This window comes from Anabas testudineus, chromosome 22 (assembly GCF_900324465.2).
Source record: "Anabas testudineus chromosome 22, fAnaTes1.2, whole genome shotgun sequence".
In the NCBI taxonomy this organism is placed as follows: domain Eukaryota; kingdom Metazoa; phylum Chordata; class Actinopteri; order Anabantiformes; family Anabantidae; genus Anabas; species Anabas testudineus.
This window is the reverse complement of record NC_046630.1, coordinates 17,091,176-17,107,404: the sequence shown is the minus strand read 5'-3', so window position 1 is coordinate 17,107,404 and position 16,229 is coordinate 17,091,176. Positions and strand designations below refer to the sequence as shown.

The following is a 16,229-nucleotide window of genomic DNA, read 5'->3' as shown; positions in this document are numbered from 1 at the left end:
GTGTTCTGTTCACAGCATGTTAAGGTTCCTCTTAAGTGGCAACAGATGAATGATTTAGTTTAGTTGCCACAGATGGTACACTGCCTGGGTCCCCTAATCTTGAAGTAGTGTAGAACATACACTAACTGACCAAACCTATGTGGATGAACAATATGGGAAAATACACTGCCTGTCCAAAGAAATTATGATGAATCCTGGCATTGTCGTTTTGGAATATGCCCCCGCATATGCCATCAGAGAAGAAAAAGCCCATTGATAGAATAACTTGGTCATTCAGTATATTCAGGTAGTCAGCTGACCTCATTATTTGGACACATAACGTTGCTGAACCTAGACCTGACCAACTGCAGGAACCCCAGGTACTAGCACTACTCACTGCATCAGTTAGGGTTAAATAACTTGTTGCCAGCTGAAAAATAATCATTCATGCAGTAATTATTCAATACAAATGCAATATACCTATTTGTTTAGTTAAATCCAGGTGGTGACTTATTTTTTGGAAGGGAACAGTATTTGATGTGTATTTTTTTATTGCAGTTGTCTTTTTTATAAATTTTCTTCTGTATTATTCAAATGATAGTAACTAATTGTAAAATATTGAATAGAAAGCCATTTAACTGCTCTATTCTGCAGGCCGCTCACACATAGTAGATAACATTGTCTAGAAAAATGTCTTCATTTAACCACTGTGGCTTTCTCTAGCTTTTACTTTTTTTTTTTTTGTCATTGAGCTCCATTTCTCTTTCTCTCCTTCTGAATGTCCATACCCCCTCTCCTCATGTCCTGCACACAAACAAAGTTAGTTGGTGTATTCTGCTGCAGTCATCTCTTTCATTTAAACAGCAATGTTTTCCCGAACACATAAAGTGAGCTTTAATTTGATTATCGGATTTAATTTAAACGGAATAGGTGATAGGTTTAAATAAAACACCCGTTTTTATATGCACTCCCTAATTTTCAGTAACTCGTAGAAAAGAAAGGAAAAGAAAAGTATAAGAAACAGGAGGAAAGGAACACCTCATGATCGAAAGCATGTAACATCATCTATCAAATATGGTGAGGGCAATGTTATGGTTTGGGAATGTATGGCTGCCACTGGAGCCTGGTCACCTGTGTTCATTGATGACCTGTCTGCTACCTTTTATAAAAAGTGTCAGCCTGGGGTATAACGACTGTAGTCTGCGCAGATTCAGCAAAGTGCTACAAAACATTTTGTATGATACTTGCAGATGGTTTATCAACCAAAACAACAAGTTTGTCAAAACAAAGAAATAAGATATTCTTCACTGGCCATTTCTCATGTACATCGTCTCCTGTTTGCTAATATCCAGGTTTGCTTCTGCCGAGTCTATTTTTCACATGGCAAGCACAAGAGCTAAACTCGTCGGTCGAGACTTTAAGATTAGAAAATAGCTTTCTGTTTAATTGCGATGTTAATTTGAAAACAAGTAATCTTTCAGCTGATGTGGACACTAAACATTACACCCTTAGCTGCTTTTTGACTATTTCATTGTTTTCTTGATTGTCTCACTACAGATGAGGTGAACATTTTGCAGGCGCTTTCTCTTCAGGTCTCAAACAACAGCAATGCCTCCATAACTGTGGAGGACAGTAAGTGTCCAGTTCTGCAGGTGGGACAATACTCCACCTTGGCTGTTCCCCTAAGACGGTTCTTCACTGATGGGTACTGTTTCATTATTATTAGTGCATTACTACTGTATGAAAAGAAAAAAACAGCTCACTCTTTTTTTCTTTTCTGGTCGTTTTCAATAACTATTGTCATCTGTGCCAAGTCAAATTTATTTTGTATAACCAATATTGCAAATCAACCATTTGTTTCTTTTTATTATTATTTATGAACAATAGTTCCTGCCCTGAATTATAGCTTATTTAAAAAGAGCTGGTGGTGTCCTTTATGTTTTGGTTCAGTTGCTAAATGGTGTGTGTCTGTGTTTGTGTTTAGGTTTGCAGATGAGTTCAGTTTACTGGTGCAGCTGCGGAGTCCTCAGAGAGAAGAACGCAGTCTTTTCACCATGCTCAGTCCTGACAGCCACGTTATGATGCAACTGCGAATCAGTGCTTATGCCGTCATCTTCATAGGAACACAGCAACGACACTATGAGTGAGGCCAATTTGTGTTTATTTATTTTTTCTCTTCTGGGCCAAAATGAATACAAATTAAATAAAGCACACTGTATTGTTCTCAGTGCTGTGACCCCTCTTTAACCTTTATATACTTTCGTTTATAAATACATTGCCCAAAGATCTACCATAGAGACTGTTACAGACAAGTACATGCTTTTGACTTTTCATGCATTACTTTACTATCACTATTATCCAAACATTCCTGATGTCAAAAGATGATTACACTTATCTCAGTTAACAGAGGGCCACTCATGCCCATTCCTGTTTCTTGGCTAATGGGTATGCAAATGTGTCTGTAAAATGAAGGAAAGTTCTTTGCAAAAATGTGTTTGTTTGCAGCATGTGTGCATTTGTTTGACTATGAATTGTGTTTGGCTGTCTCTTTGGTGAAATGATTTATTAGCAATTTCTTGGCAGGTTTCTCGTCAGAGAACCACAGAGCTTGAAGCAATACATTGTGACAAGACAGCAGACAGAACTGAGCCAAAAGATAGACATAGATACTGTATCTATCTTGCCCTGTTGACTTATGGTTGATTTTTGTTCAGCCTTATTATTTTATTTAAAAGCTGTATGTCCAACAAACATTGTTGGTTGGCAGCTTCTTCATTTTAGGTTTGGATGTTCTAGACTCCAGATAGAAGTGTGTTTTAAACATTAGACTTGCCCTGATTAAGAGTGCACACACATTTACACATCAAATGCTCACAGGTCTTTGTAATTACTGCTGCATATGTGGAAAAGAATTGTGTGAAGCATTTAAATCCAGAGGGGCATAGCCTGAAGTCTAAATAAATAAAAGTCAGTGTTGGTCAGGTCTCAAATCTGCATGTTTGAAAATGGAAAAATAAATCTGCAGTTAATGGTTTTGCATGAGTGAGATGGTGGAATACTCTTTTAACATCAATTAAAATTTGTATGGTTAAGGCCACTTGCAATGACCTACAGAGGCCTACTGCCGACTCTGTAGTCTAAGTCTAACTCAAAATGTTTTTATCTAGTAGTTTTGGTTAAGTAAATTTAGCTTGGTGCTGTAACACAAAATCTGACTAAGAAAGTTTATAAAATATTTAAGTAGCACCATTGTAGATTATTCCAAAATTAGCAGGTTAAATAGTAACGGGTGACAGTATCTTGATTGGGTATAAAATATTATATAGAAAATAATAATAGACAGTAAACAGTAACAGATTTCTCATGGACTCTGAGGAAATGTCATGTCATGTGAAAATGCCAAGGGCAGAAAGTTTTAAATGTGCAAGGATAAGTGATTACATAACTACTCATGTGTTTCTGTTAGGTTCCCAGTCAGTGGTTTGTCTGATGGAAAGTGGCACCATATGGCACTCAGTGTTTCTTCCAAGCAGCTGGCACTGTATGTTGACTGCTCACTGATGGAGAGTGTTGACTGGGTGTATCATGGCATGGGGATCAGCACCGATGGACTGCTCATGGTTGGAGGAATTATTGAGGGCTTTGAGACTCCATTAGAAGTAAGTGGCCTCCTCACAAAAGCGATCCTGCCTAAAATGATCAACCACCCATCCTATCACCTATTCTGTTAGTCTTCACGTTAAATTAGTTCTCATCCACTAATTTCAAGTTAGACTCTCAGATGAATTAGGAAACTCTGGGCTGTCTGAACAGCCTGTGTCCCATCTTTAATCTTCTTCTTCTTGTTTGTCAATATGTATATCAATATGTTTATTTCATGACCAAATGGTCCCAGTAGTCTGTTTCAAGGTAATAATCTCGTTGTGTGCGGCTGGTTAGTGTAGTGGTAACATCACCGCCTCCCATGTGGGAGACTGGGGTTCAAATCCCAGCTATGGCTACCTCCAGTAGGGGTCCTTAGGCAAGACCTCCTCACGCTGCCCTGCCTACCCTTGTAACTTGTAATGACTTGTAAGTCGCTTTGGATAAAAGCGTCTGCTAAATGACTGTAATGTAATGTAATGTGTTAAGCACAGAACACACAGGAAATAATAGGTATTTCAGCCCAATGGCCCCATTATGCCCCATTCCTTCATTCTTCATCACAGACACAAAGACCTGTGATGTTTAGATACCATGTATTTGTTTTTATAAAGTATAGGTAGAAATCACTGTAACCTGGTTTAATCACAAGTTTAATCATTACTACATAAAATTATAGGGGGGACACTGATGACTGTTTGGACAGAGGAAAAGTTCAGTAGAGAGCCCCCTTTCTGTTCTCAAGTTCATATGAAGACATCTCACATCACTTGACTGTAAACCTGCTAGTCTGTGCACTTTAATGGGAAAACCACAAGGAGAACATGTGAAGATAACTACATGAAGAACATGTGAACTTCGTGTAATGTACAAACCATGTGAACTTTTAGCTATTAAGGCAATTTTACTTTTTACTTTTGTTAATGCAAACAAAGTGCAGATCCATTTGAAAAGCATTATGTTTTTTTATGGTCTATGGTCCTCTGGGTTTCCATCACAAGGCAAAAGCTCTGTCATTAAAAGCTGATATGTGCTTGGTTTTACCTTATGGACATGGTGTCCCTGTTACAATGATACACTAACCTAAGAATCAGAGCAGGCTGTATAAGATTAGGGGTTAGTATGAGCATTACAGAAGTGCCATCTGGATTTGTTCTTTGCACAAGATAAAATAGATTCTCCACTGCCTTGTTTCCCCTGATGACAGCTTTTTCCTGAGTTCCACGGATGGAGCGTTAACATACTCAAAGGTGGTGCACACCACTGTACTTGTCAGTATTTGGCCAAAATATCCCACAAACTCTCAAGCACCCCAGTGAGGGTATAGAGCTGGTCCAGGGTTCCACGACCAGGACAAAATATGCATTGTTCCTCATGAATCTGAGGTTCGACTGTCGGCCTACTCTTCCTCTACTTCTCCTCTACAGCACTCTGGCATAGACTTTCCCAGGGATGCTAAGGAGTGGTAATCCCCTGTAGTGGAAACACATCCTCCTGTCCCCTTTCTTGAAAAGAAGTATCACCTCCCCGTTCTGCCAATCCAGAGGTACTGCCCCCGACCACCACGCATTGTTGCAAAGGCATGTCAGCCAAGACAGCCCCGAAAAATCCAGAGACGTAAGGTACTCAGGGCAAATCTTACCCATCCCCACTGCCTTGCCACTGAGGAGCTTACTGACTACCTCAGTGATTTCCACCTCGTTAATGAATGAACCAATGTCAGAGTCCCCAGCCTCTGTTTCCTCTATAGAAGGCATGTCAGCAAAGTTGAGGAGATCCTCAAAGTATTCCTTCCATCATCCAACAATGTTCCCAGTCGAGCAGCTCCCCACTTCTACTGTAAACAGTGTTTGGCAGCGCCGAACGGTTGCTCAAATTTCAGCTCAGCCCCTCTTTTCACCCGTCCAAGACATATGGTCAGATGTCAGGTGAGACAATAGCAAAGTTGATCATCGACCTCTTACCTAGGGTTTCCTGGTGCTGTGTGCACTGATGGTCCCCTTTATGCTTGAAAATGGTGTTCGCGACAGACAAGATGTGACTAGGACAGAAGTCCAATAACAAAGCTGATCCTCCCAATCAAGCCCCTCCAGGTGTCACTGTTCCCAATCTTTATTGCTTTATCACCCATCTTTAAGGTGAAAAGACAACTGAGTGCTGCCTGTTTTCCTGTTTAATATGCCACTTAATATTTACCAGAGTTGCGTGCAATTATAACTATGGTTTGGTCCTTGTGGGTACAGACTTTTTTCCTAGCACCCATTACATAATTTGTTTACGTGGTACACTCTCCCTGTTGAAAACAAAGTGTATGTTTGAATCATGGATCATATTCAGCTGCAGTGAAATTATTTATGTACCATAGATTTGAGCATGTTATTTGTGTGTTTGGCTGATACCTTAGTATTTCATTATAGTACTGTATTATAGAAATTTCTGTAAAGGTTTTGTTCTTCTGCAGAGAACAGACTACTGTTTGTTTCCTACCTCCTGCCTTAGGATTTCATTTAAACATGTAAGATAAACGGCTTGTACATTAGCTTTCATTTGTCCCTAATCTGAATTATTTGTGCTTATTATGAGTGTGATATGCATCAGCATTTTAACATTACAGGCATGGTAGTCATTTTAGTATGATTTCACTTAATTTATGTGTTTCTATGAGTCATGCTCATCTGTCTTAAAGTGAAGAAATTTATGTCAAACTGTAGACACACTGACATACAGCCACAGTCACATTTTTATAAACACAGCCTGGGGACAGAGGTATATAAAAAAATTCTACTGATGTTTTGTTTGTCAGGTTGTTTTCCAATGTCAGAATCACTGGTAAAGTAACTGAGAGCTGCAGTGAAATGTTTGACCTGCATTAATCTGTGTCTGAATGTTGAAACTTGTCTGTATTTTTGGTGTGTATGGTATATAAGGTATATGGTATAAGCTTTGTCTCACATACAGTACTGCAAATCTTTAGCCAGGAAACAGAAAGATATGTGTGAGTGTTTACTCACATTTAGTCCCGTGTAGGCAACTTGCACTAGAGACTTTAGCGGTCCTCTGTCTTTTATTGGAATAACAGTTGGAAACCTGAGGATTTATGAAATAAATAAAACAGAACAAAACCCAATGTAACTAATTTAAACATTATTAAAGACATTTTAGAGATGAAGGCTTTTGTCCACTTTAAAATTGACAGTTAAACTGTTCACTTACAGTCTTGTTTCAGAGGTGTAGTTTCCTGTAGTGTCCAACAATATCAAGAGAAGCTTACATTTTATTTTTCCTGTGAAGATGATGTTGTGTCTTCTGACAGTGTTTTTAATGTCTCTTGTCTCTGCAGGGCCATCTCAGACAGCTGACCTTCTTGATGGACAACCCAGATGCCGCCAAACAACAGTGCAGCCACCACCCACCCCGCTGTGGTGAGACGGCTCAGAAGCCTCCTCGCTCCCCACGCACCAACAGCGTTCTGGAGGTGAGGAAAGATGCATGGAAAAAAGAGAAGACTGGGATAATTCACACAATTTTTCCCCAGTGAAAAAACATTTTCAAGTATTGTTCCCCTGACCTATGTAAACAGCAAGTCTCTTACATGTTACTGTTACTGAGGCATTTAAGGTGAAGCCAGGCATCTTTTAAAGACTCAGGCCCAGACACACAGACTCTTGTAGTTAAAATAATCAAAAACTACACTGACTCATTGGGCGGCAGTGGTTCAGGAGGTAGCGCAGTCGTCTACCAAATGGCTGAATAAGAAGCAGTGTAAAAGCATTTAGAGTACCAGAAAGATAGAAAAGTGCGTTGTATGTCCAGACCATTTACCATCCTGTGTTTTCGATCCAGTCTGCTGAATTTAACAGCTCTGAATGTTTGATTGTTCTTCAGTTTAGCCCTCAGCTGCCCTTATTTGTGTTTTTTAAATTTGGGAAATTGTCCTCTCTGTTTCCACACAGAATATAGTGTTGTCCTCAAATGACCTGGGCGACCTACTAGGAGATCCAGAGGATGAGTCATTTTTGGGCTTTGACAGAAGTGTGAGTAGAATATTTATGTGCCTAAATTACAGAAACATTGCTGTGCTGAAAACTCCATGTTCATTTAGGTGTTAAAAATGAAACAAAACATTATTATAATAATTTACAGCTGTGTCCCAAAGTTGCTCTAGTTGGAGAGCGTGGGTAGCTGACCAGTTGTCATGGTGATTATATCCATCTGTGGACAGGCAGGCAGCCACAGTCATATATACCAACCCTAGGTCTGGTTTCACTGACTTCATTTTTTTTCTTTAGTGTCTGTCATTAATTAGTTCTGCGATGCAGAGCCTTAGGCGTCAGAGGCCTCAACCAGCTGTACCGCCTCTTGTCCTTGGCTGACAGATTCACTTTGCATGTGCTTTGTTGTGCATATGTGTGTACTGCATGTGTGCAGTGTTAGATGCCTGTGGGCCTGACCTGTCTGCCTTGTCAGTCTATGTCTGCTAGCTGGTCTTTGTTGTGGGTATTCATCTGTGTTGATGAATCAAAAACAATCTACTTGTATTTTTTCTTTAAACAATGAGGAGGAAGAGCAGATTTTGCAGCAGAAATACCCAGTAATTTTAAATTTCACTTCACTTGATCAGGACCTCAACTGCTCTTTCTCAACAAAAATGAATATCTGAGCTGTGTACTGTAACGTACTGAAAGCTAATCTAATCTGTCTTGATTATCTTAGAGGAGCTGCTGATCTTTGCCCCACAGACAGAATTTTCCAATTTTTTCTCACTATACATTGCAACTAGAATTTCACAACATAACATTAAGAAGTCATCTGAAACCACAGATTCAGATCATTCCTCTGATTGGTAAGATGCATACTGTAGTTGAATCACTCAGACCAAGCAAACCCTAGTTCCTGAAATACACACAGCTACGCTGGCACTTAAAGGATAAACAGTGTTTCTAGAATGTTTGAAATTGATACGCAAAGACCATATGCTAGCAAATGAAGCAAAAGCGAAGCTGGTTTGAATTTACATTTTCCTGTCTATAGAAAAATGTCTGAAATAATCAGGGATGATCTGGCTATAAATCATGCAGCAGTGTACAGCCAGTGGAGGGACTGCAGTCCACAGCAGACTGTGCCGTGCGATGCCTCATCACGCACAGTTTCACCATCAGGATGGCATTGGGATGCCTTTATGGTGATGTAGACAACAGAGACTCTCCTGGTGTTTTATATTCTAGAGAATATTTGCACAAACAAGCTGCACTACATCCCTTTTAATAGTTACTGAAATCGTATTGAAACCTCAAATGAGTGCATCGCTTTCTCATTATCTGTCTTTCCCTGCTCAACTGTCTCTGGTTTTCATTATGTCCCGTGTGTGTCCCTGGATCTCTTTCTTTTGAATTGTCTCACTGTCTGTCTTTCACTGTTCTCCACAGCAGTTTTCAAAACCCCTTAGTCATAAAAAAGACATGTCAGCAAAGTTGAGGAGATCCTCAAAGTATTCCTTCCATCATCCAACAATGTTCCCAGTCGAGCAGCTCCCCACTTCTACTGTAAGGCTCTAGAGAAGCCGTGGAGAACATTATGCTGCCTCTAACATCATTCAGCATGACCGCAGTGCCCCGTTCCAGATCTGGAAAGAGATACCCCTAGACACCGTCCTCTCATTAGGAGCATGCCACAACGTTTTCAGACATGGATACAAGCACATGGGGTCCATACAAGCTACTGAGTACCATTTAGAGTTGCTGCAATTACATTTCAGCACTAATGGACTAACCTGACGCTTAATTTTTTCACTTTGACTTTCAGGGTGTCTTTGAATTGAGACCCCTGTAGGTTGATGATTTTCATTTCTATCAAATGATGTAGCATTATTTAGTTCCTTACACATTACCCAGTCTATATCAGTTTAGATATTCAGCATGATTTTTCCCTATTGAGGTTTGATGTGTTTTCTCAGGGTCCCTTTATTTTGTTTGAGCAGTGTAGTTTTTTGTTTCTTATTAAATCTGCAGAGACCAGACCTGTCTTGTATCTGGTTCTCCTCAGAATCTAAACCACTACATTAGTGAGATCTATTTCTCTATGGTCTGCTGCTGTCGTCTTTGAAGCATAACATTTCTGACTTCAGGACCATGTTGTGTGGGTTTTCTTTGATGCATGCTCTCTCTGGGCCTACCAGCTCCCTTGACAGGTGTTCTCTGTAGGTACATGGCACTCAACCAGTTAATCTCCAGCTCCTCCAGAGTACACTAAGATGTTAAACACTCCTGAAGGTCAGGGCCCTCAGCTAAATGAGTAATTACAAAAGCAGAGCTATGAACTTCCAAACATGTTTATGGCTTTGAACCCTCATAATCAATTTGATCACACAAAACAATTATACAGATTAAAATTTGTAACAGTTACAAATGGCTGTAACACTGCTTACACTTGATTGACTGAAGCTGTATGCAGCGTATCAGACACACAGACACACACACACACACACACACACACACACACACACACACACACAAACACACACACAAACACAAACTTGCCTGTGGTCATTATATTGCCTGTTCCATATCCTATCGCAACCAAGTGTTTGCACTCAGGTCTCTGGAGAGGCCTCTTTCATAAAACTTGTCAAGCCAAAGCATTTAACTGGCAAGCTGAGACAAAAACAAAGAAGTGGAAAAAAAGATCCATCATTTTGACACTTACCAATAATTCTTTCAATCCACAGGTTCATGTGGTATTTTATTTAAAGTGTGGTAACAGTTTGTTATTAAATGACTAGATGGACCAGGTGAATTCTGAATGGTTGGTATTATTTAACTGTTAATTTAATATATTCTGTCAATGTATGTCGAGTCTTTGAACCAGCAACTGTACTGTAAAAGTTTAAACACGCGAAACTGCTGCTATTTACCTTAAACCTGCAATTATTGTTGTTGTTATCTGATTAGTAATGTGCCAAATTGATCGCTTGTGTTGACTGACTGTCAGCTCTGTCTCTCTGCCATTCTGGGCTGGTAGAGTGCAGAGGGTTTATCTGGCACAGAGAAAACACACAGTAAAGTTGTGGCTTGTAAGGGCAAAACTGTGAACCAAAGAATCTGGTGATAATTATCTGTAGCATTGTCACAACACACAACACGTTTGATATGTAGGCATGTGGGTTTTACAGTATTTGGAGTTTCAGTGATTGTGTAACTTATTGAAGGCAGAAGAGCTCCACAACCAACCGATAAAGTATATCACCCCACAAAACTGCTATGGCTAGTGTATGCACAAATAGTTTTTGTAACTAATTGTTGGACTTAGATGTGTTTTTATGTCCATCTAATAAATGTAATTCCAATTCTTTTAGCTCTGTTTTGTTCTCCACCAACTGCTGATAAGAAGAAAGGGCTCTTATGATTGTTAGCCTCCAAGTTTAATCTTGCTTCTAACATTGTCCAAAAGCCATTTGGTGCTAGGGAAGTATTGTCTCAGTTTTTCACTGAAAACGCCTTCTTCTGCCCTTTGTAGCAGGAAACTGTGTTGTTGAGAACACTGAGACTGAATACAACTAGTAAATGTGTCCACTAATAAGGGCCAAAAGTGCATTGTTTCTCTCCTACCTTTTTCATTTCTTTCCGGCCATGCCATTTAGGTTACTTGGCACCCAGCTTGGTTGCATAAAGAGTCATTCACAAGAGCAAGCCAGCATTCACCTCTTGTCCAAACTGTGAGGGGGAGATGAGCTCCTCTTTCAAAGATATCATTATGATTGTCATGAACTCTGCATATGTGTGTCATGTTGTCAGGAGAGCTGAACCAGAGCAAATTGTGCAATGGTGTGTAGAAAGAATATATAACTTGAACTGTCATAGTTACAGAAACATGATGATAGACAACATGTTCTCATGCTAGCAAAGTCTGCAGGCTCTCAGCAAGTGAGGTTGCTCAGCACAGAGAAATGTGCCTCTTTAAATCTAAGCCTCTATCTGTGTCTGCAGGTATGTGATTAGTGAGTGTCATACTTTGTGATCATTTCAGAGGTAGAGAAAAGTAAATAAATTTAAGCAGGCTTGAAGACATCGTGATATAATGTAATTATTCTTTTAAGTATTTTGCTTACAGATATATGCATATCATATTCACAATTTTCATTTATCATTAGATTACTTTGATCCTGAAGGAAACAAAAAACTTTTTTTTCTTTGATTTATAACAGGGTAGAGGCATCTCTCTTTCTTCATCAATAAAATTATATCTAAATAATACAGGAATAAAGTACTGTACATATTTTCTCTCACTCAGTAATGGGTATGTGTTTGAGGATCTAAATGCCACACTGTACCTTTATTTTTTTTCCAACAAGAGTTCTGCAGACTGTCAACCTCTTCTTCTTTACTCAATTCTCCTACACTGAGCAGCATTTTCAAGCAATGCTTTTCATCTGCTTGGCAAGGTTTTTAACTGGCTCCAATATAAAATATAGTAATTATGGACAAGGCCAGGAGGCCCTCAAATCATCAAGTGCATGAGGAAGTTTGTTGCTGAAAGGGTATGCTTACATAAAAAAGAGAGAGGAGGAGATCAAGGGTTTGGGAAGAATGGAAGGAAAAAAGAAGGGTACGAAGAAATCATGACCTAGTTGATTGTTCTCTTTGTCATTAAGAGTAGCATAACAATTTACTCAATGTGAAAAGTCCCAACACACTGAAGCTAATAATTTTCCTCTCTAGAACTGTAATTTAGTACCGGTTATCTATGATGTGCATGTTTATCAGGTGTATTTAAATGCTAGGTGATGGATGCTACATCAGCAACTTTCACATAACTTCCATTGGATCTTGTCAGCGCTAACCCCTCTCTGAGAACCAAACTCCCCACACTAAGTTAGAGCTAGGTCCTAACTCTTGAAGTTCAATGTGGATTATATTTTCAGTGCGGACAACAGAGATCTCTGGAAGTCATTATGTGGCGGTGGAGGATGAGGATGTGCCGTGAAGCTGTTTAGAATTAAAAAGAGATCATTGATTTTCCACCACCACATAAACATCTGCCCTGAGGTTTTAGGACCCAAAGAGCTTCTCTTAACCCTGAATCAACCTCCCTCTGTTCTCATTTATTTAAATAGCTGTTTGTGCTAGGCCACCTCTCCTTTTGTTCCTAATAAATATGAAGTAATGCATCCTGTGACAGGGGGCTGCTCCACTGTTCTTGACTTTGATGCAGATGAGGTCTCCCCTTAGCATCAACCCTCATGCTGTAAATCAAGCCAACCTCACAGAATCCGTGGTGAATATTTCCCTTCAAATGTTCTTTAAACTGTGGTTATTTACTGAAAATGAGCACTGTGGCTTTCCCTTCCTTTAACGCCCCCCTGAGAGATTGTTTCCAGTGTGTTTGCTCCATCCAACCAAAATCCATCCATGTGTGAAAGCAGTGGGATTCCCTCACATCATCCATGTCTTTGTTTCACTTTGTTCTGCATCCCACAGATAGGAGGAGCAGTTATTCACTGGAGCAGGTTTTTCTGTTGCCCATGGTGTTGCGGTTAGCACAGTGCCAATAGCTTGCTGTGTTCAAATGTTCTCTCTAACCCTTAATCTATTGTGGCCCGTTGAATAGTTGAAAAAAAGTAATGGGCGCTGAGGATTTCAAACATTGGATGCACAATCTGACTTTCTGTGGGTGAAAGATGTGCTAAAATATAATTATTTTAAAAATGTTTCAAACATATTGAAAATTGAAATGACCCCAAAAGTGATGACAATGCAATTGTCAGTCTGAGTTTCAGGCTTGTGGGATGTATGGCACAGAACATATGTCTGTATGCCAGATTAGATGGATTGTTTATAAATGATATATGGCTGGTAATAGTGAAAAGGTGTGTACCTAATGCTGTAGGTGTGTGGGTGTGTCTGCTGGGAACTGGATCAACCTCCTGCGCAGAGGATCCCTCTGGTATAATGTGAACAGGGCTAAAGTGCAGACAGACCTCTGTCTCTCCTGCAGTCATGCTCAACCATGTTGGATGGCGCTTGCTGCTGGGATGGCTTCTGCTGGATGTAGATGGGTTAAACGTCCAAGGTCAAATTCGACAAAATGTAAAGGTACTGCCTGTTTAAGTCCATACATGCAGTGATTTACTTTGATTTTCTTTAGATTCTTTTGCACTGCACTATGTGCTGTCCTTTGCAGCCCTTTGTATTGCACACAATGTTGTGATGCTTTTTTAATTGTTTCTTAATGGAGGGAAGGATATTTTTATTTCTTGAGAATAAAAATTTGATTTCATCAGTGGCAGGTCCTTAGACCTTCATCACATAAATTCATTCATTCATTAGCCTAAACTTGTATGAATGCTGAGGGGTGCCGCTGGCATCCTCTGATTGGTGGACATCTTGCAGTAGACAAATATAGCCCTCTGTGGCAAGACTTGCAAATTGACTTTTTGTTTTCTTTGGCTAATTAGAGTAAAAATGAAAAGCCCCCACACAGGCTGCATAGCTTGTTGGCTCAAGTAGAAGCTAGCTAGAACTTGCAGAGTAATTTTATTATTTAATGTTAAATGTCAAAGGCACTCCCCCTCCTGCATGCTTTATGATCTTATTGTATATACTGTACCGGGACAACTACTGACGACTTGGTGGATGCTTTGATCCCGAGCAACAGTGGCATTTGTTACATGGGTGGTCCGGCTGGCAAGAAAATCCCCAACCATGACAGTGTTAATACCACGCTCAACTGCCTTAGTTACTGAACAACACTGAGTCACAATAGAAAATCACACTTGCTCAATGGTGTGCTCATGACAGTGCAGATAAACACACACATTCTGTATAAAGACATTTACTGTACGTATACATTTATTAAGAACCATACTTATAGTGATAACTTTGCCTAATAAAGTGCCCTGTTCACCTCAGACTGTGTGAGCATTGTTAGAATTTAAAGGTATAAATCCAGACAAATAAAAAAATGGGTCTCTTTGGTCTAACAGGCTAACTTTGCAGTTTCTGGTCATGACTGTTATGGTTATTGGGATCTTTTTATTTTGTATATTTTAATAAGAACTGAAAATAATAACAGTCTTTTATTTGGTGTTTAGATTAGATCAAGTGGCACCATCCTTTCTCCTGAACCATCAGACCACTGTAATCATGTATTTTCCAGGCCAGCTTGCCTACTGCTGCTTGCAAGACCCAGCCGGTCTGCATACCTGTGTCTTGGCTAGATTTACGGACCTTGCAATTTGATTAGCCCTTTGTAGAAGCAAGTGTTCATTGTCTATGTGTGCGCGTGTTGTGTTTGTGTATGTGTTGATGATAGCACTCTAGCCTGCAGCACTTGTGTGAGGCTGTGAAGCCTCCATAGATTTGTCATTGCTCATAACAGAGGATCTGTCAGCTACACATGCAGACAGACTCCTGAAGAGACTTGCGCTTATGTAAGGACAACACAGTAGTTTGTGATAACCATTAATCCAGTCCAGGTGTGTCCTGTCAACTGCATTTGCTGTAATTCTAATTTACTGTGTGTTCATGTCCCACAAATCTTATGAGTTATGACCTTCATGACCACTCAGTTTATTGTCCAATGCAGTTTATGAGTAATATATAAAGTAGTATAATAAATATATTTTACTTATTTCTAAAGTGGTTCACTCTATGTCCAAACATTGTCTCAACACCACCATATCTTTAACTTAAGGCTCAAATAACTTTCAACTGCCTTGTTATGCTACCTGTGCAGTATAGGTAAAAACTCAACTACATGACCAGACACATTATGCCCTCGTACGAATAAATAAAATCTTCTAGGATAATTTTCCACAATATTTTGGAACCTGGCTGCAGGAATGTTCTCCCATTCAGCCACAAGCATCTCATGACTGTACTGTACTTACATACTTACAGTATGTTGAGCCATAAGGCCAGATGTTGGATGGGGTTAAGTCCAGGCCTCTGTGCATGGCAGTCAAGTTCTGCCACAGCAGACTTGGTTATTTTCCTGTCTCAGCTTGTTAAGGGCAGGAAAAATCCTTCCTCTGTTGCCACAAAGTTTGTTGTTGTCTAAATGATCCCTATATCATCTAGGGTTAAGATTTTCCTCCATATGATGTCCATATGATGAAAAACAGCCTGTGTCTGTGTCCACATTATTGTGGCAATATAGTGTGCTTAATACATAAAGAAAAAAGCATTTTTATATTAGTCTGTGAATAGATTTTCACGTGTCTGGAACTCTAAAACTCTAAAACAAATAAAGCACACATGCATGACAAAGTTTTTAATGCAAGTAAGAGAAAAAAAAGGAGAATTATTGTCTGACAGGAGCTTTAACAAAGAGACATAACATATGAGAACCTGTAAAATTGTTCTGCCCGTTGAGCCTGGCCTGCAGCTATGTATATTGACACCAAGTGAATCACTTGATACCCCGGCTGTCATTCATTCACCTATAGATTGGGATCAGTCAAAACACATGCACATTGTGCTTCCACTGCACATTTCCTCAGACAGTGTTACTGTTATTAAGATACAAAGTCATGACAACACACGCATACTTTGAATATATGCAGTCTCCTTGCTTGCTTGAGCCTGCTACTACAGAGCCCTTAGGAAGACAGT

General features: G+C 39.6%; 1 protein-coding gene across 3 annotated transcripts in view; it reads left to right on the top strand.

The window, feature by feature from the left end:
- Window positions 1–16,229, top strand: part of si:ch211-196i2.1 (collagen alpha-1(I) chain) — an 81,875-nt gene that overhangs the window by 22,136 nt on the left and 43,510 nt on the right. For 2 of the 3 annotated variants that reach the window (XM_026340142.1, XM_026340141.1), the window contains exons 2-6: window positions 1,537–1,684; window positions 1,964–2,122; window positions 3,446–3,638; window positions 6,962–7,096; window positions 7,575–7,655. In XM_026340142.1, coding sequence (XP_026195927.1) covers window positions 1,537–1,684; window positions 1,964–2,122; window positions 3,446–3,638; window positions 6,962–7,096; window positions 7,575–7,655 — 716 coding nt within the window. Of the gene's footprint in view, window positions 1–1,536; window positions 1,685–1,963; window positions 2,123–3,445; window positions 3,639–6,961; window positions 7,097–7,574; window positions 7,656–13,583; window positions 13,710–16,229 lie in introns of those variants that run through there. The other variant, XM_026340143.1, reaches the window with a different exon arrangement.